Raw genomic sequence first — 23,892 nt, 5'->3', positions numbered from 1 at the left:
TTTTCATTCTTCAGATAAATACCCAGAGGTGGGATTGCTGAAGCGTATAGTAATTCTATTGTTAACTTTTGGAGGAACCTCTGTACTGTTTTCTAGAGGGGCTGTACCAATTCATATTCTCACCAACATTGCTTGAGTTTTCCCTCTTCTCCACATCCTCCCAATACTTGTTTTTGTTTTTTTTTTTTTTTTGTCTTTTTAATAATAGCCATTCTAACAGGTGTGAGGTGATATTTCACTGTGATTTTGATTTGTATTTCCCTATTGACTGGTGATGTTGAACATCTTTTCATGTACCTTTTTTTCCATCTGCATGTCTTGCCTGGAAAAAAAAAAAGCTATTCAGATCCTTTGCCAATTTTTAAATTGGATCGTTGTGTTTTTTTTAATGAGTTCTTTGTGTATTTTAGGCATTAACCTTTTATGAGACATATCATTTGCAAGAATCTTCTCCCATTTAGTAGGTTGCCTTTTCATTTTGTTGATGATTTCCTTTGGTTTAGAAAGACTTTTTAGTTTGATGTTATCCCGTTTGTTAATTTTTGTTTTATTGCCATTGCCTGAGGAGATAGATCCAAAAAATTATTTTATGACCAATGTCAAAGAACTTTCTGGCTATGTCTTCTTCTAAGAGTTTTGTTTTCAATCTTACATTTAAGTCTTCAAACTATTTTTAGTTTATTTTTATGTATGGTTTAAGAAAATGATCTCACTTCATTCTTTTGCAGATAGTTGGCCAGTTTTCCCAACACTATTTATTGAAGAGGCTATCTTTCGCCCTGTGGTATGTTGCTCCCTCCTTTGTCGTAAATTAATTGACCATATAAGTGTGGATGTCTTTCTAGGGTCTCTGTTTTGTTCTTTTGATCTATGTGTTTGTTTTTATGCCAGTACCATATTGTTTTGATGACTATAGCTTTATATTGGTAGTATAACTTGAAGTCAGGGAGCTTGATACCTCCAAGTTTGCTTTTGTTTCTCAAGGTTGCTTTAGCTATTTTAGGTCTTTAAAGTTCCATACAAATATTAGAATTATTTGTTCTAGTTCTCCAAAAATGTCACAGGTATTTTGATAGAGATTACATTGAACCTATAGATTGCTTTGGGTAATATGAATATTTGAATAACATTAATTCTTCCAGTCCATAAGTGTGGTATATATTTCCATGTATTTGTATCTTTTTAAATTTCTAGTGTTAATGTCTAATTGTTTGCACAGTATAGGACTTTCAAATCCATGGTTAAATTTATTCCTAAATAATTTTTATGACACTGGGATTGTAATTTATTTATTTATTTATTTTTATTTTTCCTTGATTTATTTATTTTCCTCAGCTTTCTCACTTGAAAATGTTCAAACTTACAGAAAAGTTGGGAGATTAGAACATAAATGCCTGTATATTCTTCACCTGGATTTACCAACTGTCTCCCCATTTGTTTTTTTCTCTCTTTGTATAATATGCACACATATTTTCAACCGTTTGAGAGTAAGTGGCAGACACTTTAATACCTTGGTCCTAAATACTATCACAGGGATCATCTCAGAGCAATGACATTCTTCTACCTTCTACAATTACCACATTTGAGAAATGTAACATTGTTACATCCTATTATCCACTGTAAAGTTTATATTCAAATTTCCCTAGTAGACCGAAAAATCATTTCTGTCTTTTGCTTGTTTGTCTCTATTTTTTTTTAATTTAATTATTTTAATTGGAGGCTAATTACTTTACAATATTGTATTGATTCTGCCACACATCAACATAAATCCACCACTGGCATACACGTGTTCCCCATCCTGACCTGAACCCCCCCCTCCCACCTCCCTCACCATACCATCCCTCCAGGGCATCCCAGTGCACCAGCCCCAAGCATCCTGTATCGAACCTGGACTGGTGATTCATTTCTTATATGATATTATACATGTTTCAATGCCATTGATTGTTTTTTAAAATTTACCTTTATTATTAGTGCATTAAAATACAACAGATTTTTGTATAAAATTTGTATCCTGCAACTTTACAGATTCATGTATTAGTTCAATAGTTTTTCATTTTTATTTTTTGTAGAGTCTTTAGGGTTTTTTATATATAGTTATAAATAGTAACACATAGTTGCAAATAGTTAGTTTTACCTCTTTTTTCTACTTTGGATACCTTTTATTCTTCTTCATTTTCTTATTTCTATGGTGAAAATTTCCAGTACTATGTTGAAAGAAAACGGTGGATATCCATGTCTTTCATTGTTGAGTATGATGTTATCTATTGATTTATTATACATGTCCCATATTACATTGAGGCATGTTCCCTCTATACTCACTTTGTTAAGTTTTTATCATAAATGGTTGTTGATTTATGTCAGAAGCTTTTTCTCTATTGAGATGATCATATGATTTTTATCTTTAATTTTGCTAATATGGTGTATCACACTGACTAAATTGTGGATGTTGAATCATCCTTATATCCCTGGAATGTCTCTTTTGCTCTTGGTCTTTTAATGTATGATTGAATTCAGTTGGCTAATATTTTACTGAGGATTTTTGCATTTATGTTCATCAGGGATATTGGCCTGCAATTTTGTTTCTTGTAGTGTCTTTGTTTGGTTTTGGTATCAATATAATCCTGGTCTTTATATGTTTTAAAAAATTCCTTCTGACTGTCTCTGTCTTTAATTGATTAATTTGCTCTATTTACATTTAAAATCATTATTGATATAGTTGAATTAATATCTACTGTATTTGTAACTTTTTTCTATAAGTTGCCTTTGTTCTTTTTCATTGGTCATCAGTTTTAATTGAGCATTTATAATGATTATATTTTATCTGTAGCATATTAATAATACTTATCTTAAAAATTAGTGTTTTCCTAGACTGTGCAAATGCATTTTTAACTAAGTACACTTTCAAGTAACACTATGCTATTCCATATGCAGTGTAGATACCTCATAACAGAGTATTCTCAATTCCTCCCCCTCATCTGTTGTGCTTGTTCCCATTCATTTCACTTATTATGATATAATTACCTATTTTATTATTAGTATTACTTTGAACAGTTATCTTTCAGATTGATTAAGAACAAAAATGAAGGCTTTTAAAAACTGTATTCCCTTTCTGATGTGCTTCATTGCTGTATGTAGATTTTGGCTTTTGATGTATCTCATTTTTCTTCTCCCTAAAGAATTTTTGAAATTTCTTTTAAGGTAGATGTACTGAGAGTGAATTTTCTAAGTTTTTTTTTAAATCCTTATGTCTCCTTCACTTTTAAAAGTTAGTTTCACCAGCCATTTAATTTTAGGTTAGTGTCTTTTTCTTTCAACACTTTAAATATTTCAGTTCACTTTCTTCTTGCATGATTTCTTATGAGAATACCATTGTAATTCTTAGGTAGGGTGATATTTCCTGATTTCTTTTACGATTTCCTCTTTGTGTTTGGCTTACAGAAATTTGAATATGACGTGATTAGGTATAGAGGTTTTGTTGTAGTAGTAGTTATTCAACTTGTTTGGCATCTTCTGAGATGGTTGAATATGTTGGATATGTTTGGAAAGTTCAGTATTTCTTCAAGTGTTTCTTCTATTCTTATCTCTCTTTCTTCACCTTGTATTCTCATTATACATATGCTACATCTTTTGAAGTTGGCCCACATTTCTTAGATGTTCTATTACAGTTTTTTGCTGTTATTCCTTTTTCTTTTTTTAAATTTTTTTTTTTTTTGGCATTTCAGTTTGGGAAGTTTATTGACCCAGCTTCAACCTTACTGATTCTCTCTTTGGCCATGTACAGTCTACTAATAAACCTGTCGAAGGCATTATTTATTTATGTTACAATGTTTCTGACTTCTCACTTTTTTCTTTAGATTCTTTCCTAGTGTTTCCATCACTCTACTTACATTACTCATCTGTTCTTCTGACAGTTTATTTTTACATTTGAGCCCTTAACATATTAGTCATAGTAACATTAAATTTCATATCTGGTAATTCTGATATCTGTGTCATAACTGAGTCTGATTCTGATGCTTGCTTTGGCTCTTCACAGTTTCCATCTTCCCACCTTCCCTCCCTTCCCTCCCTTTTCTTTTCTTCCTTCTCCTTTCCCTCTTTCTTTCTTTCTAATGTCTTACAGCTTTTTGTTGAAAGATGTACATGTATTAAGTAACTAGTAGTGAAGTCTAGATGTCATTAGTGTGAGAATTTATGTTAATCTGGCTATAAGTTTGTGTTCAATGTTAGCTGGTACTGTAGTTACCAGAGACTTCAAATTCCTCCAGTGTTCTTGTTATTATCTCTCCTTTTATTTTTGAACTCCCATCTCACTCTTCTGCAGACAGAGTCTACATCTTTCATCTGTAATTCACTGTACTCTGGATCCCTGGTATAGTGGCCAGATGTAGGGGAAAGAAAGAATTTTATATTTCTGTGACTAAATCTTGGTTTAGGCTTGTGGTTCTAGTCTGTGACTGTTACAAATATTTTTCCAATGATATAGATGTTGTTCACTTTTAAAATGTAATGGGAAGGATAGAGAAAGGCACAGTGGGAGAAATGTTCTTTCCCAGCTGGGGAAGGATTTGGTAAAGTCTTTTCCCCTGGAGTTTAGGTCTTCCTGATGGAAAGTGCTCTGAATGCATTTTGCAGTGATTTCTCTTCTATCCCCAGCCCTGCCAGAGCCATAAGGTATTCTCGAATCTTCACAGTGAGAACTTGGTGAGCTGCATGGAACAAGTACTGAACCCCTTAGACTGTGATCTCCAGAATTTCCTCTTATACTAGTCCACACTATCAACAGTTCATCAAAATTACTATTTAAGTGCTCTTATCTGTTGCTTCATCAGCTTCTGCTCCAGGTAAGCAGATCTTCTGTCTCTCTGAATGTGCCTGCATGTCCAGACTGTGGAGCAACAATTAACCCTACAAATTCAGTTTTCTGTTGTTCAACAAAAGTCACTGGTTTTAGTTTATAAAATGTTTTCTTGTCTTAAGGACAGGTTTGATAGCTTCACAACTTTTTACATGTTAGAGCTCTATCTGGAAGTGTTGTTTTTATTACCATTATTCAGAAATTACAATAATGTTGGCATATTGATTTGAGAAAGCTGTTAACATATTTCTCAGTGGTCAAATTGTTTTTTGCATTTAGTGGGACCATTTATTCTTTTATAAGCATTATTTTGAAACTGATTTATGTTTAGAATGACTACCCAGACTGAAAAGAAAAAAAAGTTATAATTTTGTTTGCTGCTCTAGAAGTCAGCTACCTAGTAATCCTATCTCTTAAGCACTGTAGCTGGAAACCAGGAAATAAGAAAAATAGCCCCTGAACAGTTAATCTAAATATCACAAAATGCAGGTGCTAAACTTCTTAAAGTATAATTTTGGTATAAGTAAAACTATATATAATGCCTATAAAAGTTATGAAGCATCATCTTGTAATCATCAACTATGAATCTACCACCTGTCATAAGAGCTAAAGTAATATTAGTAAATGTCACTCAGTCGTGTCCAACTCTTTGCAACCCTGTAGACTGTAGCCTACCAGGTTCCTCCATCCATGGGATTTTCCAGGCAAGAATACTGGAGTTGGTTGCCATTTCCTTCTCCAGGATGTCTTCCCAACCCAGGGATTGAACCCAGGTCTCCCACTTTGTAGGCAGACGCTTTACTCTCTGAGCCGCCGGGAAAGTCATAAGAGCTAGACCATTGCTAATACTTTCAAAGCTATCACCCATCTGTAGGTCTGCTAATCTCCTGGAGATAATTACTCTCTTAATTTTTAACCATATAATACACCCATTCTTGGAAAATTTTTTCTTGCATATATATTCCTAAATAACATAATCTTGAGCATTGTTTGATTTTTAGTTTTAGTAAAATAAGGTAGCATTCTGTATGCAGTCTTCTATATGCAGTCTTCTGGATTTGCTTTTTTTTTTTTTAAATGCACGAATTGCAACTTTATTTTTTACACTTAAAGGGTGACGAGAAACCATTACTAATCCTATCAAAGAAAATCTAACACAACAGCTCAATCAAAAAGTATGGTAAGCATATTTACTCATTAAATACTATTCTTTCTAGAACACAACATGGAAATATCCAGCATGCATGTTTAATCTCAGTACAACAGATTCAAAACCAAGTATACAAGTTACATGCGTCAAGGCTAGATTACAAGTTATCATAGTCATCGTCGTCGTCATCATCGTCATCATGTTTCCTTTTCAATGTGTTTGATGTTTCATTGGCAGTATTTTGTGATGAGACCATGTTAGTGGTAATAAGAATATTTTTGGACCCAATTAATGACGGATTAATTAGAACATTCTGAACAGCTGATGTTGCAGGAATTGATGCTTTTACAGCTGGGGACTGTGAAGTGGGCATCTGTACTGTGAACCTTTGCCCTGTGAGGGACACTGGAGTCCCTACTTTAGTTGAAACAGACATGGCTTGTGGGGTTGGTGTGCCAAGCGTGGGAGTACTTGGTCTGCTAGTAACTGAACCAACGCTTAACCGTGGAACCGTTATTCTTCCTGCAGAAGTAGATGCCTTTTTTTGTAAAGACTTCAGTCTATAATTTGGAGCAGTCAAGCAATACCTATCAGGTGGCAATCTAGGACCTGAGTATGGCTTGATCAATGGCAAAGGGGTTTGATTTCTTTGCCTTGCAATATCTAATAAAAAATCTCTTGGTGGAGGAGAGGTGAAAGACTGGTCAGCACGACACTGGATTGCCAACCGCACATCATCTGCGTCAACAGTAGCTTTCTTAGCATGACTTGAATAAATTTTGGCATCATCTAGAATTGTGGTTACATATCGGAAGGCAAACTCCAACATCTGATTTATAACTCTTGGTTCATATTCTGTAATCCCCATATCCTTCAGGATTTGTGCCATCATCTGTGCATCTTTCGGCATGCTCTTGGGAGAAGCCATCTTGCCAGACTCCATGATATCCGGTGATCAAACTTCTCGAGCTAAATCACCCACATTAACGTATTTCAGTCCTGATCTTGATGCAAGTTCTTTGCCTAATGTAGTTTTTTCAACCCCTGGTGTACCGGTGAGCAGGATGTTCGGAAGCAACATCGCTTTTTTTTTTTTAAATTAGGTTTTTATACACATTCTCTATACCCAGTGGAGGTAATAATGGAGCTAATAATAATTCATTATGCAAAATGGAGGTAATAATACTTCAATATTTCACTGTATTTTTATATATCAGTTAAACATGTTAATATAGGAAATAACTTAGGAAACAGTTCCTAGCATATCGATCATGCTTTTTATCTTTGATAAAGAAAATATTCTTGTATTCATCCGTTTTTACTGCAATATCAGCTCAGTTCAGTCATTCAGTCGTGTCTGACTTTTTGCGACCCCATGGACTTCAGTATGCCAGGATTCCCTGTCCATCACCAACTCCAGGAGCCTACTCAAACTCATGTCCATTGTGTCAGTGATGCCATCCAGCCATCTCATCCTCTGTCATCCTCTTCTCCTCCCACCTTCAATCTTTCTCAGCATCAGGATCTTTTCCAATGAGTCGGCTCTTTGCATCAGGTGGCCAAAGCATTGGAGTTTCAGCATCAGCATCAGTCTATCCAGTGAATATTCCTTTAGGATTGACAGGTGAGATATCCTTGCAGTCCAAGGAACTGCAATATACTGCAATATATATCATATTTTATATACAGTTGTTTCCTCTTATCCACAGTTTTTATTTCCAGAGTTTCACTTACCTGTGGTCAACCACAGTCTGAAAATATCAAACGAGAATTCCAGAAACAAACAATTCACATTTAAATTCTTTGCCATTCCAAGGAATGTGATGAAATCTTTTGCTGTCCTGCTTCATCCCTCTGAGGATCCTTAGTGATTGACATTGTCTGCTCTAGATATCCAGCCATCCACATCATCATGTCTCAGTGATCTGGGATCACATAAAGTGGATATGCCTCCTTTTGAGGTGTCATCAGAAGGTCAATAGTAACCAAATACTACATTGTTGTTATTGTTATTCAGTCGCTAAGTCATGTCTGACTCTTTGCAACCACGTAGACTGCAGGACAACAGGGTTCCCTGTACTTCACTATCTCCCAGAGCTTGTTCAACTCATCTCCATTGAGTAAGTGATGCTATCCAACCATTTCATCCTCTGTCACCTTTTTCTCCTCCGGCCTTCAATCTTTCTCAGCATTAGAGTCTTCTCCAAAGAGTTGGCTCTTCACATCAGGTAGGCAGATTATTGAAGCTTCAGCATCAGTTCAGCTCAGTTCATTCAGTCGCTAAGTCATGTCCAACCCTTTGAGACCCCAAGAATCGCAGCATGCCAGGCCTCCCTGTCCATCACCAAATTCCGGAGTTCACTCAGACTCATGTCCATCGAGTCAGTGATGCCATCCAGCCATCTCATCCTCTGTCGTCCCCTTCTCCTCCTGCCCCCAATCCCTCCCAGAATCAAAGTCTTTTCCAATGAATCAGCTCTTCGCATCAGCTGGCCAAAGGACTGGAGTTTAAGCTTTAGCATCATTCCTTCCAAAGAAATCCCAGGGCTGATCTCCTTCAGAATGGACTGGTTGGATCTCCTTGCAGTCCAAGGGACTCTCAAGAGTCTTCTCCAAAACCACAGTTCAAATGCAACAATTCTTCAGCGCTCAGCCTTCTTCACAGTCCAACTCTCACATCCATACATGACTACTGGAAAAACCATAGCCTTGATGGACCTTAGTCGGCAAAGTAATATATCTGCTTTTGAATATGCTATCTAGGTTGGTCATAACTTTTCTTCCAAGGAGTAAGTGTCTTTTAATTTCATGGCTGCAGTCACCATCTGCAGTAATTTTGAAGCCCCCCAAAATAAAGTCTGACACTGTTTCCACTGTTTCCCATCTATTTCCCATGAAGTGATGGGACCAGATGCCATGATCTTCATTTTCTGAATGTTGAGCTTTAAGCCAACTTTTTCACTCTCCTCTTTCTCTTTCATCAAGAGGCTTTTAGCTCCTCTTCACTTTCTGCCATAAGGGTGGTGTCATTGATATTTCTCCTGGCATTCTTGATTCCAGCTTGTGTTTCTTCCAGTCCAGTGTTTCTCATGATGTACTCTGCAAATAAGTTAAATAAGCAGGGTGACAATACACAGCCTTGATATACTCCTTTTCCTATTTGGAACCAGTCTGTTGTTCCATGTCCAGTTCTAACTGTTGCTTCCTGACCTGCATGCAGATTTCTCAAAAGGCAGCTCAGGTGGTCTGGTATTCCCATCTCTTTCAGAATTTTCAACACTTTATTGTGATCCACACAGTGAAAGGTTTTGGCATAGTCAATAAAGCAGAAATAGATGTTTTTCTGGAAGTCTGTTGCTTTTTCCATGATCCAGCGGATGTTGGCAATTTGATCTCTGGTTCCTCTGCCTTTTCTAAAACCAGCTTGAACATCAGGAAGTCCACAGTTCACGTATTGCTGAAGCCTGGCTTGGAGAATTTTGAGCATTTCTTTACTAGCGTGTGAGATGAGTGCAATCTTGTGGTAGTTTGAGCATTCTTTGGCATTGCCTTTCCTTTGCAATTGGAATGAAAACTGACCTTTTCCAGTCCTGTGGCCACTGCTGAGTTTTCCAAATTTGCTGGCATATTGAGTGTAGCACTTTCCCAGCATCGTCTTTCAGGATTTGAACTAGCTCAACTGGAATTCGATCACCTCCACTAGCTTTGTTCATAGTGATGCTTTCTAAGGCCCACTTGACTTCACATTCCAGGATGTCTGGCTCTAGATGAGTGATCACACCATCGTGATTATCTGGGTCGTGAAGATCTTTTTTGTGCAGTTCTTCAGTGTATTCTTGCCACCTCTTCTTAATATCTTCTGCTTCTGTTAGGTCCAGACCATTTCTGTCCTTTATCGAGCCCATCTTTGCATGAAATGTTCCCTTGGTATCTCTAGTTTTCTTGAAGAGATCTCTAGTCTTTCCCATTATGTTGTTTTCCTCTATTTCTTTGCATTGATCACTGAAGAAGGCTTTCTTATCTCTTCTTGCTATTCTTTGGAACTCTGCATTCATATGCTTATATCTTTCCTTTTCTCCTTTGCTTTTCGCCTCTCTCCTTTTCACAGCTATTTGTAAGGCCTCCTCAGAGAGCCATTTTGCTTTTTGACATTTCTTTTCCATGGGGATGGTCCTGATCCAATCTCCTGTACAATGTCACAAACCTCCATCCATAGTTCATCAGGCACTCTGTCTATCAGATCTAGTCCCTAGAATCTATTTCTCACTTCCACTGTATAATCATAAGGGATTTGATTTAGGTCATAGCTGAATGGTCTAGCGGTTTTCCCTACTTTCTTCAATTTAAGTCTGAATTTGGCAATAAGGGGTTCATGATCTGAGCCACAGTCAGCTCCTGGTTTTTTTTGTTGACTGTATAGAGCTTCACCATCTTTGGGTGCAAAGAATATAATCAGTCTGATTTTGGTGTTGACCATCTGATGATGTCCATGTGTAGTCTTCTCTTGTGTTGTTGAAGAGGATGTTTGCTATGACTAGTGCGTTTTCTTGGCAAAACTCTATTAGCCTTTCCCCTGCTTCATTCCACATTCCAAGGCCAAATTTGCCTGTTACTCCAGGGGTTTCTTGACTTCCTACTTTTGCATTCCAGTCCCCTATAATGAAAAGGACATCTTTTTTGGGTGTTAGTTCTAAAAGGTCTTGTAGGTCTTCATAGAACCGTTCAACTTCAGCTTCTTCAGTGTTACTGGTTGGGGCACAGACTTGGATTACCGTGATATTGAATGGTTTGCCTTGGAAATGAACAGAGATCATTCTGTCATTTTTGAGATTGCATCCAAGTACTGCATTTTGGACTCTTTTGTTGACCATGATGGCTACTCCATTTCTTCTGAGGGATTCCTGCCCACAGTAGTAGATATAATGGTCATCTGAGTTAAATTCACCCATTCCAGTCCATTTTAGTTCACTGATTCCTAGAATGTCGAGTTTCACTCTTGCCATCTCTTGTTTGACCACTTCTAATTTGCCTTGATTCATGGACCTGACATTCCAGGTTCCTATGCGATATTGCTCTTTACAGCATCGGACCTTGCTTCTCTCACCAGTCACATCCACAGCTGGGTATTGTTTTTGCTTTGGCTCCATCCCTTCATTCCTTCTGGAGTGATTTCTCCACTGATCTCCAGTAGCATATTGGGCACCTAATGACCTGGGGAGTTCCTCTTTGGTATCCTATCATTTTGCCTTTTCATACTGTTCATGTGGTTCTCAAGGCAAAAATACTGAAGTGGCTTGCCATTCCCTTCTCCAGTGGACCACACTCTGTCAGACCTCTCCACCATGACCTGCCCATCTTTGGTTGGCCCCACAGGGCATGGCTTAGTTTCATTGAGTTAGACAAGGCTGTGGTCCATGTGATTAGACTGACTAGTTTTCTGTGATTATGGTTTTAGTGTGTCTGCCTCTGATGCCCTCTCACAACACTTGTAAGAGTTTAATAATAGATAAATAGAACAATTATAACAATATACTGTAATAAAAATGTTGTGAATATGGTCTCTCTCTTGATATATCTTAAGGTAATGTTCTCATCCTTCTTATGATGATGATGTGAGATTATAAAATGCCCATGTGATGAGACAAAAGTGAGGCAAATGATTCAGGCATTATAATAGATTCAAATTGTGGTGCTGGAGAAGACTCCTCAGAGTCCCTTGGACTGCAAGATCAAACCAGTCAATCCTAAGGGAAATCAACCCTGAATATTCATTGGAAAGACTGATGCTGGAAAGGCGGCTGTGGACCATTGCGCTAAGCATGGCAGAGGGGAGCTACCCCACGTCCGAGGTCAGGGGCAGAAGCTGAGGACCTCATGCCGCTGGCAGCGGCTGGACCCCAGCTCCTGGGGCTGACCTAGAGTGCCAGGCCAGCGCAGGAGAGAAGCTACCCCAGCCTGAGGTCAGGGGAGGTAGCTGGGAGGAGCTACCTCATGTCTGAGGTCCTCGGAGGTGGTGGGGGGAAGGCCAAGAGGAGCCACCCTGCGCCCGAGACCAGGGGTGGCAGCCAGGAGGAGCCATACAACATCCAAGGAGCGGTGGCTGCACGGGCGCAGGAGGGCCTAGAGGAGCTATCCCACATTGAAGGTCAGGAAGGCGGCCATGAGGAGATACCCCTCATCCAAGAGAGCCATATTCACAATATTAAGAGACAGTATATTGTAAGATCTTACAAGTGTTGTGAGAGGGCATCAGAGGGCAGAAACATTGAAACCATAGTCACAGAAAACTAGTCAATCTAATCACACTAGGACAACAGCCTTGTCTAACTCAATGAAACTAAGCCATGCCTGTGGGACAACCCAAGACAGGCGGGGCATGGTGGAGAGGTCTGACAGAATGTGGTCCACTGGAGAAGGGAATGGCAAGCCACTTCAGTATTTTTGCCTTGAGAACCACATGAACAGTATGAAAAGGCAAAATGATAGGATACCAAAGAGGAACTCCCCAGGTCATTAGGTGCCCAATATGCTACTGGAGATCAGTGGAGAAATCACTCCAGAAGGAATGAAGGGATGGAGCCAAAGCAAAAACAATACCCAGCTGTGGATGTGACTGGTGAGAGAAGCAAGGTCCGATGCTGTAAAGAGCAATATTGCATAGGAACCTGGAATGTCAGGTCCATGAATCAAGGCAAATTAGAAGTGGTCAAACAAGAGATGGCAAGAGTGAAACTCGACATTCTAGGAATCAGTGAACTAAAATGGACTGGAATGGGTGAATTTAACTCAGATGACCATTATATCTACTACTGTGGGCAGGAATCCCTCAGAAGAAATGGAGTAGCCATCATGGTCAACAAAAGAGTCCAAAATGCAGTACTTGGATGCAATCTCAAAAATGACAGAATGATCTCTGTTCATTTCCAAGGCAAACCATTCAATATCACGGTAATCCAAGTCTGTGCCCCAACCAGTAACACTGAAGAAGCTGAAGTTGAACGGTTCTATGAAGACCTACAAGACCTTTTAGAACTAACACCCAAAAAAGATGTCCTTTTCATTATAGGGGACTGGAATGCAAAAGTAGGAAGTCAAGAAACCCCTGGAGTAACAGGCAAATTTGGCCTTGGAATGTGGAATGAAGCAGGGGAAAGGCTAATAGAGTTTTGCCAAGAAAACGCACTAGTCATAGCAAACATCCTCTTCAACAACACAAGAGAAGACTACACATGGACATCACCAGATGGTCAACACCGAAATCAGACTGATTATATTCTTTGCACCCAAAGATGGTGAAGCTCTATACAGTCAACAAAAAACAAGACCAGGAGCTGACTGTGGCTCAGATCATGAACCCCTTATTGCCAAATTCAGACTTAAATTGAAGAAAGTAGGGAAAACCGCTAGACCATTCAGCTATGACCTAAATCAAATCCCTTATGATTATACAGTGGAAGTGAGAAATAGATTCTAGGGATTAGATCTGATAGATAGAGTTCCTGATGAACTATGGATGGAGGTTTGTGACATTGTACAGGAGAAAGGATCAAGACCATCCCCATGGAAAAGAAATGCAAAAAAGCAAAAATGGCTGTCTGGCGAGGCCTTACAAATAGCTGTGAAAAGAAGAGAGGCGAAAAGCAAAGGAGAAAAGGAAAGATAAAAGCATCTGAATGCAGAGTTCCAAAGAATAGCAAGAAGAGATAAGAAAGCCTTCTTCAGTGATCAATGCAAAGAAACAGAGGAAAACAACATAATGGGAAAGACTAGAGATCTCTTCAAGAAAATTAGAGATACCAAGGGAACATTTCATGCGAAGATGGGCTCGATAAAGGACAGAAATGGTCTGGACCTAACAGAAGCAGAAGATATTAAGAAGAGGTGGCAAGAATACACTGAAGAACTGCACAAAAAAGATCTTCACGACCCAGATAATCACAATGGTGTGATCACTCATCTCGAGCCAGACATCCTGGAATGTGAAGTCAAGTGGGCCTTAGAAAGCATCACTATGAACAAAGCTAGTGGAGGTGATGGAATTCCAGTGGAGCTATTTCATTTTTTAAAAAAATTTTTATTGTTACTTTATTTTACTTTACAATACTGTATTGGTTTTGTCATACATTGACATGAATCCACCACGGGTGTACATGCATTCCCAAACATGAAGCCCCCTCCCACCTCCCTCCCCACAACATCACTCTGAGTCATCCCCATGCACCAACTCCAAGCATGCTGTATCCTGTATCGGACATAGACTGGCGATTTGTTTCTTACAGGATAGTATAAATGTTTCACTGACATTCTCCCAAATCATCCCACCCTCTCCCTCTCCCACAGAGTCCAAAAGTCCACTCTACACATCTGTGTCTCTTTTGCTATCTTGCATACAGGGTCATCATTGCCATCTTTCTAAATTCCATATATATGTGTTAGTATACCGTATTGGTGTTTTTCTTTCTGGCTTACTTCACTCTGTATAATAGCCTCCAGTTTCATCCTTCTCATTAGAACTGATTCACATATATTCTTTTTAATGGCTGAGTAATACTCCCTTGTGTATATGTACCACAGCTTTCTTATCCATTCATCTGCTGATGGACATCTAGGTTGTTTCCATGTCTTAGCTATTATAAACAGTGCTGTGATGAACATTGGGGTACATGTTTCTCTTTCAATTCTAGTTTCCTTGGTGTGTATGCCAAGCAGTGGGATTGCTAGGTCATAAGGTAGTTCTATTTGCAATTTTTTAAGGAATCTCCACACTGTTCTCCGTAGTGGCTGTACTAGTTTGCATTCCCACCAACAGTGTAGGAGGGTTCCCTTTTCTCCACACCCTCTCCAGCATTTATTGCTTGCAGATTTTGGATCGCAGACATTCTGACTGGTGTGAAGTGGTACCTCATTGTGGTTTTGATTTGCAATTCTCTAATAATGAGTGATGTTGAGCATCTTTTCATGTGTTTGTTAGCCATCCGTATGTCTTCTTTGGAGAAATGTCTATTTAGTTCTTTGGCCCATTTTTGATTGGGTCGTTTATTTTTCTGGTATTGACCTGCATAAGTTGCTTGTATATTTTTGAGATTAGTTGTTTGTCAGTTTCTTCATTTGCTATTGTTTTCTCCCATTCAGAAGGCTGTCTTTTCACCTTGCTTATATTTTCCTTTGTTGTACAGAAGCTTTTGATTTTAATTAGATCCCATTTGTTTATTTTTGCTTTCATTTGCAGAATTCTGGGGTGGGGGTGGTGGGGTGGATCATAGAGGATCCTGCTGTGATTTATGTCCGAGAGTGTTTTGCCTATGTTCTCCTCTAGGAGTTTTATAGTTTCTGGTCTTACATTTCGATCTTTAATCCATTTTGAGTTTATTTTTGTGTGCGGTGTTAGAAAGTGATCTAGTTTCATTCTTTTACAAGTGGTTGACCAGTTTTCCCAGCACCACTTGTTAAAGAGATTGTCTTTACTCCATTGTATATTCTTGCCTCCTTTGTCAAAGATAAGGTGTCCATAGGGGTGTGGATTTATCTCTGGGCTTCCTATTTTGTTCCATTGATCTATATTTCTGTCTTTGTGCCAGTACCATACTGTCTTGATGACTGTGGCTTTGTAGTAGAGCCTGAAGTCAGGCAAGTTGATTCCTCCAGTTCCATTCTTCTTTCTCAAGATTGCTTTGGCTATTCGAGGTTTTTTGTATTTCCATACAAATCTTGAAATTATTTGTTCTAGTTCTGTGAAAAATATCGCTGGTAGCTTGATAGGGATTGCATTGAATTTGTAGATTGCTTTGGGTAGTATACTCATTTTCACGATATTGATTCTTCCGATCCATGAACATGGTATATTTCTCCACCTATTAGTGTCTTCTTTGATTTCTTTCATCAGTGTTTTATAGTTTTCTATATAAAGGTCTTTAGTTTCTTTAGGTAGATATATTCCTAAGTATTTTATTCTTTTCGTTGCAATGGTGAATGGAATTGTTTCCTTAATTTCTTTTCTACTTTCTCATTATTAGTGTATAGGAATGCAAGGGATTTCTGTGTGTTGATTTTATATCCTGCAACTTTACTATATTCATTGATGAGCTCTAGTAATTTTCTGGTGGAGCCTTTAGGGTTTTCTATGTAGAGGATCATGTCATCTGCAAACAGTGAGCGTTTTACTTCTTTTTTCCAATTTGGATTCCTTTAATTTCTTTTTCTGCTCTGATTGCTGTGGCCAAAACTTCCAGAACTATGTTGAATAGTAGCGGTGAAAGTGGGCACCCTTGTCTTGTTCCTGACTTTAGGGGAAATGCTTTCAAATTTTCACCATTGAGGATAATGTTTGCTGTGGGTTTGTCATAGATAGCTCTTATTATGTTGAGGTATGTTCCTTCTATTCCTGCTTTCTGGAGAGTTTTTATCATAAATGGATGTTGAATTTTGTCAAAGGCCTTCTCTGCATCTATTGAGATGATCATATGGCTTTTACTTTCCAATTTGTTAATGTGGTGAATTACATTGATTGATTTGTGGATATTGAAGAATCCTTGCATCCCTGGGATAAAGCCCACTTGGTCATGGTGTATGATCTTTTTAATGTGTTGTTGGATTCTGATTGCTAGAATTTTATTGAGGATTTTTGCATCTATGTTCATCAGTGATATTGGCCTGTAGTTTTCTTTTTTTTGTGGCACCTTTGTCAGGTTTTGGTATTAGGGTGATGGTGGCCTCATAGAATGAGTTTGGAAGTTTACCTTCCTCTGCAATTTTCTGGAAGAGTTTGAGTAGGATAGGTGTTAGCTCTTCTCGAAATTTTTGGTAGAATTCAGCTGTGAAGCCGTCTGGACCTGGGCTTTTCTTTACTGGAAGATTTCTGATTACAGTTTCAATTTCCGTGCTTGTGATGGGTCTGTTAAGATTTTCTATTTCTTCCTGGTTCAGTTTTGGAAAGTTGTACTTTTCCAAGAATTTGTCCATTTCTTCCACATTGTCTATTTTATTGGCATATAATTGCTGATAGTAGTCTCTTATGATCTTTCATATTTCTGTGTTGTCTGTTGTGATCTCTCCATTTTCATTTCTAATTTTATTGATTTGATTTTTCTCTCTTTGCTTCTTGATGAGTCTGGCTAGTGGTTTGTCAATTTTATTTATCCTTTCAAAGAACCAGCTTTTGGCTTTGTTGATTTTTGCTATGGTCTCTTTTGTTTCTTTTGCATTTATTTCTGCCCTAATTTTTAAGATTTCTTTCCTTCTACCTACTCTGGGGTTCTCCATTTCTTCCTTTTCTAGTTGCTTTAGGTGTAGAGTTAGGTTATTTATTTGACTTTTTTCTTGTTTCTTGAGGTATGCCTGTATTGCTATGATCTTTCCTCTTAGCACTGCTTTTATAGTGTCCCACAGGTTTTGGGTTGTTGTGTTTTCATTTTCATTAGTTTCTATGCATATTTTGATTTCTTTTTGATTTCTTCTGTGATTTGTTGGTTATTCAGAAGTGTGTTGTTCAGCCTCCATATGTTGGAATTTTTAATAGTTTTTCTCCTGTAATTGAGATCTAATCTTAATGCATTATGGTCAGAAAAGATGCTTGGAATGATTTTGATTTTTTTAATTTATCAAGGTTAGATTTATGGCCCAGGATGTGATCTATCCTGGAGAAGGTTTTGTGAGCACTGAGAAAAAGGTGAAATTCATTGTTTTGGGGTGAAATGTCCTATAGATACCAATTAGATCTAACTGGTGTATTGTATCATTTAAAGTTTGCATTTCTTTGTCAATTTTCTGTTTAGTTGATCTGTCCATAGGTGTGAGTGGGGTATTAAAGTCTCCCACTATTATTGTGTCATTGTTAATTTCCCCTTTCATACTTGTTAGCATTTGTCTTACATATTGTGGTGCTCCTATATTGAGTGCATATATATTTATAATTGTTATATCTTCTTCTTGGATTGATCCTTTGATCATTATGTATTGGCCTTCTTTGTCTCTTTTCACAGCCTTTGTTTTAAAGTCTATTTTATCGGATATGAGTATTGCCACTCCTGCTTTCTTTTGGTCTCTATTTTTGTGGAATATCTTTTTCCCGCCCTTCACTTTCAGTCTGTATGTGTCCCTTGTTTTGAGGTGGGTCTCATGTAAGCAGCATATAGAGATGTCTTGTTTTTGTATCCATTCAGCCAGTCTTTTTCTTTTGGTTGGGGCATTCAACCCATTTACGTTTAAGGTAATTATTGACAAGTATGATCCCGTTACCATTCACTTTATTGTTTTGGGTTCGGGTTTATACACCCTTTTGTGTTTCCTGTCTAGAGAATATCCTTTAGAATTTGTTGGAGAGCTGGTTTGGTGGTGCTGAATTCTCTCAGCTTTTGCTTGTCTGTAAAGCTTTTGATTTCTCCTTCATATTTGAATGAGATCCTTGCTGGGTACAGTAATCTGGGCTGTAGGTTATTTTCTTTCATCATTTTAAGTATGTCTTGCCATTCCCTCCTGGCCTGAAGAGTTTCTATTGAAAGATCAGCTGTTATCCTTATGGGAATCCCCTTGTGTGTTATTTGTTGTTTTTCCCTTGCTGCTTTTAATATTTGTTCTTTGTGTTTGATCTTAGTTAATTTGATTAATATGTGTCTTGGGGTGTTTTGCCTTGGGTTTATCCTATTTGGAACTCTCTGTGTTTCTTGGACTTGGGTGATTATTTCCTTCCCCATTTTAGGGAAGTTTTCAACTATTATCTCCTCAAGGATTTTCTCATGGTCTTTCTTTTTGTCTTCTTCTTCTGGGACTCCTATAATTTGAATGTTGGAGCGTTTCATATTGTCCTGGAGGTCTCTGAGATTGTCCTCATTTCTTTTAATTTGTTTTTCTTTTTCCTCTCTGATTCATTTATTTCTACCACTCTATCTTCTATTTCACTAATCCTATCTTCTGCCTCCGTTATTCTACTATTTGTTGCCTCCAGAGTGTTTCTGATCTCATTTATTGTGTTATTCATTATATATTGACTCTTTTTTATTTCTTCTAGGTCCTTGTTAAACCTTTCTTGCATCTTCTCAATCCTTGTCTCCAGGCTATTTATCTGTGATTCCATTTTGATTTCAAAATTTTGGATCATTTTCACTATCAATATTCGGAATTCTTTCTCAGGTAGATTCCCTATCTCTTCCTTTTTTGTTTGGTTGTGGGCATTTCTCCTGTTCCTTTACCTGCTGAGTATTCCTCTGTCTCTTCATCTTGGTTATATTGCTGCGTTTGGGGAGGCCTTTCTATATTCTGGGAATTTGTGGAGTTCTCTTTATTATGGAGCTTCCTCACTGTGGGTGGGGTTGTATCAGTGGCTTGTCAAGGTTTCCTGGTTAGGGAGGCTTGTGTTGGAGTTCTGGTGGGTGGAGCTGGGTTTCTTCTCTCTGGAGTGCAGTGGAGTGACCAGTAATGGGTTATGAGATGTCAATGGTTTTGGAGTAACTTTGAGCTGCCTGTATATTGAAGCTCAGGGGTGTGTTCCTGTGTTGTTGGAGAATTTGCATGGTATGTCTTGCTCTGGAACTTGTTGGCCCTTGGGTCAAGCTTGGTTTCAGTGTAGGTATGGAGGCGTTTGATGAGCTCCTATTGCTTAATGTTCCCTGAATTCAGGAGTTCTCTGATGTTCTCAGGCTTTGGACTTAAGCCTCCTGCTTCTGGTTTTCAGTTTTATTTTTACAGTAGCCTCTAGACTTCTCCATCTATACAGCACTGATGATAAAACATCTAGGTTAAAGATGAAAAGTTTCTCCACATTGAGGGACACTGAGAGAGGTTCACTGAGTTACATGGAGAAGAGAAGGGGTGGGTAGTTAGAGGTTACTGGAATGAGATGCGGTGAGATCAAAAGAGGAGAGAACAAGCTAGCCAGTAATCACTTCCTTATGTGCGCTCCATAGTCTGGACGGCTCAGAGGTATTCATGGAGTTATACAGGGAAGAGGAGAGGGAGGAAGTAGACAGAGGGGGCCAGGAGGATAAAAGAGGGAAATGAAAAGGAGAGAGACAAATCCTGCCAGTAACCAGTTCCTTAGGTGTTCTCCACCATCTGGAACACACAGAGATTCACAGAGTTGGATAGAGAAGAGAAGGGGGAGGGAAGAGACAGAGGCTACCTGGTGGAGAAAAAGGAGAGTCCAAAGGAGGAGAGAATGGTCAAGCCAGTAGTCTTGCTCTCAGGTAAAATTGGGTAGTGAAGTTTGGGTTTTTAAATGTATAAAATTGACAACAAAAACCAAAAGGCAAAGATTAAAAATCTAGAGTAGAGGTTGGATTTTCAAAAATACAATATTAAAGAAAAGAAGAAGAAGGAAAAAACAAGAAAACAAAACAAAACAAAAAAACAAAGCCACAAGAATTATTTTAAAAACACCAACAACAACCACACAAAGACTATATATGGTGTTTGCTTTAAAAAATAAAGTCTTTTTTTTAAAGTAATAGTAGGTTATAGAAATAAAAATTAGAGGAGAAATAGAAGACTTAACAATTTTAAAAAGTTAGGAAAAAAAAAAAAGAAGAAAAAGAAAAGAAGAAAAAAACAACCCCACAACAGCGTCAACAAAAACAAACAAACAAACCAAAAAAAAACAAAAAAGAAAAAAAAAAGGAATGATTTTAAAAATAGTAAAGATATATCTGGCCCTTTCTCTGGTGGTGTGGGCAGTGTGGGGTCACTTCCAAGGCGATTCCCTCTGTTTAACTTCTTCTGTTTGCTGGTCTCTTCAGTGTCTGATTTCCATCTCAACACAGGGGTTGGTGGTGGACACTTTTTTTTTTTTATTTTAGGCTCACTTGTTCAGTCGCGCTGTGGGGAGAGAGGGATGCTGCAAACAATAAGCACTGTCGTGTGCATGCAGTGTCTCAGCCCCGCTGGGCCTGTCCCTGCTCCTGGCGCACAAACCGCTCCGGCTCTACGATGCTCAGCCGGGAATAGTCTGAGGCCGGCCCTAGGCTGCATGCACCTCCCCCATCTAAGCCGCTCAGGTTTGGCGCTCAGGTAGCCCTCAGAGGCTCAGATTCTGTTGCGACTGCGTTTTGTGCCCTTCCCAGGTCCGAGTAGCTCAGGAGTTTGGCTAGTGCGGCCGCTGCGACTTATCGCCTTTCCCGTCTCTGCTGCTCATTTTTCTGGGTGTACCACTGGCACCCCTTGTGAGGCAGATGGTGACTGTCCAGCACCCCCAGAAGTCTTAGCAAAGAAGCCTGCTTGCAGTTTGGTAGGTAAAGTCTCTCCAGGGCTGCGATTGCCCCTTTCCAGCCCTTACGGCTCTGGCTGCCTGTCCCTGGTGGGGGGTGGTCTGCAGCTGACTATTTCCGTTCCGTCCTTTGTTCTGTGCGCGGTCCTGCTGGTGTCTTATGTTCGAGCTTTTCGCGTGGTAGCTATCCCACTGTCTGGTTTGCTAGCCCAAGTTAGATCGTTCTGGTTACGTGTGGGGTGTTCCTGCCTGATTCTTACAAAGCACTGCAGCTTGTACCTCCCGCACCTCCCTGCCCTGCCCCCACTTGTTAGTGGCGGATGCAGGCATCTGCGCTGCTTTTCCACTGGGGGAGTTACTGTTGGGCTTGTAATCTGTTGGTTTTAATTATTTATTTATTTTTCCTTCCTGTTATGTTGCCCTCTATGCTTCCAAGGCTCGCCACAGACTTGGCAGGGAGAGTGTTTCCTGGTGTTTGGAAACCTCTCTTCTTAAAATTCCCTTCCCAGGACAGGCTTCCCTTCCCAGGATGGAACTCCCTCCCCAAATACTTTGTCTCCTTTTTCATCTTTTATATTTTTTCCTACCTGTTTTTGAAGACAATGATCTGCCTTTCTGGGTGCCTGATATCCTCTGCCAGCCTTCAGAAGTTGTTTCGTGGAGTTTGCTCAGCGTTGAAATGTTCTTTTGAGGAATTTGTGAGGGAGAAAGTGGTCTCCCCGTCCTATTCCTCCGCCATCTTAGGACCGCCCCCAACGAGTGGAGCTATTTCAAATCCTGAAAGATGATGCTGTGAAAGTGCTACATTCAATATACCAGCAAATTTGAAAAACTCAGCAGTGGCCACAGGACTGGAATCCCAAGGAAAGGCAATGCCAAAGAATGCGCAAACTACTGCACAATTGCACTCATCTCACATGCTAGTAAAGTAATGCTCAAAATTCTCCAAGCCAGGCTTCAACAATATGTGAACTTCCAGATGTTCAAGCTGGTTTTAGAAAAGGCAGAAGAACCAGAGATCAAATTGCCAACATCTGCTGGATCATGGAAAAAGCAAGAGACCTCCAGAAAAACATCTATTTCTGCTTTATTGACTATGCCAAAGCCTTTCACTGTGTGGATCACAATAAACTGTGGAAAATTCTGAAAGAGATGGGAATACCAGACCACCTGACCTGCCTCTTGAGAAATCTGTATGCAGGTCAGGAAGCAACAGTTAGAACTGGACATGGAACAACAGACTGCTTCCAAATAGGAAAAGGAGTACGTCAAGGCTGTATATTGTCACTCTGCTTATTTAACTTATATGCAGAGTACATCATGAGAAACACTGGACTGGAAGAAGCACAGGCTGGAATCAAGATTGCCAGGAGAAATATCAATAACCTCATATATGCAGATGACACCACCCTTATGGCAGAAAGTGAAGAGGAGCTAAAAAGCCTCTTGATGAAAGTGAAAGAGGAAAGTGAAAAAGTTGGCCTAAAGCTCAACATTCAGAGAACGAAGATCATGGCATCTGGTCCCATCACTTCATGGGAAATAGATGGGGAAACAGTGGAAACAGTGTCAGACTTTATTTTGGGGGGGCTCCAAAATCACTGCAGATGGTGACTGCAGCCATGAAACTAAAAGACGCTTACTCCTTGGAAGAAAAGTTATGACCAACCTAGATAGTATATTGAAAAGCAGAGACATAACTTTACTAACAAAGGTCTGTCTATTCAAGGCGATGGCTTTTCCTGTGGTCATGTATGGATGTGAGAGTTGGACTGTGAAGAAAGCTGAGCACTAAAGAGTTGATGCTTTTGAACTGTAGTGTTGGAGAAGACTCTTGAGAGTCCCTTGGACTGCAAGGAGATCCAACCAGTCCATTCTGAAGGAGATCAGCCCTGGGATTTCTTTGGAAGGAATGATGCTAAAGCTGAAGCTCCAGTACTTTGGCCACCTCATGTGAAGTGTTGACTCATTGGAAAAGACTCTGATGCTGGGAGGGATTGAGGGCAGGAGGAGAAGGGGACGACTGAGGATGAGATGGCTGGATAGCATCACTGACTGGATAGACATGAGTCTGAGTGAACTCCGGGAGTTGGTGATGGACAGGGAGGCCTGGCGTGCTGCGATTCATGCGGTTGCAAAGAATTGGACAAGACTGAGTGACTGAACTGACTGACTGAACCACTTACAGTGTCTAATTTATAAGTTAAACTTAATCATAGGTATATATGTATAGAAAAAACAGTGTATATAGGGCCAGTACTCTCTGTAGCTTCAGGCATCCACCAAGTTCTCAGAACCTATTCCCTGTTGGTAAGGTTAGACAACTGAGTACCCTAAGCGATTAATTCATTCTCCTGTTGACTGGCATTTGCATGATATCCAGGTTTCTTTTGTTACAAATAGTATTGATTTGAATATTTTTACTCATGTGCTGTCTTATATCTGTGTGAGTTTCTTTAGAGAATATACTACCAGTATAATTGCTATATCACAGAGCTTGAGTACATTCAGCTTCACAACATGGTTGCCCCCATTTATGCCTCTATTAGTGGAACATAAGGGGTCTTGCTGTTCACATCCTTGTCACTTGGTATTATCAAACTCGTAGATATTTGCTCTCTAGATTAGGTAAATAATGGTTTATTTGTATGCATTTGCAGAATTTCTAATAACATTGAACATTTTTAAAATGTT

The 23,892-nt window shown here is 39.1% G+C and overlaps 1 protein-coding gene across 1 annotated transcript; it reads right to left on the bottom strand.

Moving 5' to 3' along the window:
- Nucleotides 1–6,031: 6,031 nt before the first annotated feature.
- LOC101118972 (transcription initiation factor TFIID subunit 9-like) lies at nucleotides 6,032–7,086 on the bottom strand. The gene has a single exon (XM_012187982.5). It carries the CDS (start codon nucleotides 6,946–6,948, stop codon nucleotides 6,163–6,165), a length of 786 nt encoding a protein of 261 aa, XP_012043372.3. The 5' UTR covers nucleotides 6,949–7,086; the 3' UTR covers nucleotides 6,032–6,162.
- Between the last annotated feature and the right edge of the window lie 16,806 nt (nucleotides 7,087–23,892).

This window comes from Ovis aries, chromosome 12, assembly GCF_016772045.2.
Source record: "Ovis aries strain OAR_USU_Benz2616 breed Rambouillet chromosome 12, ARS-UI_Ramb_v3.0, whole genome shotgun sequence".
In the NCBI taxonomy this organism is placed as follows: Eukaryota; Metazoa; Chordata; class Mammalia; order Artiodactyla; family Bovidae; genus Ovis; species Ovis aries.
This window is presented reverse-complemented; position numbering and strand designations above follow the sequence as displayed.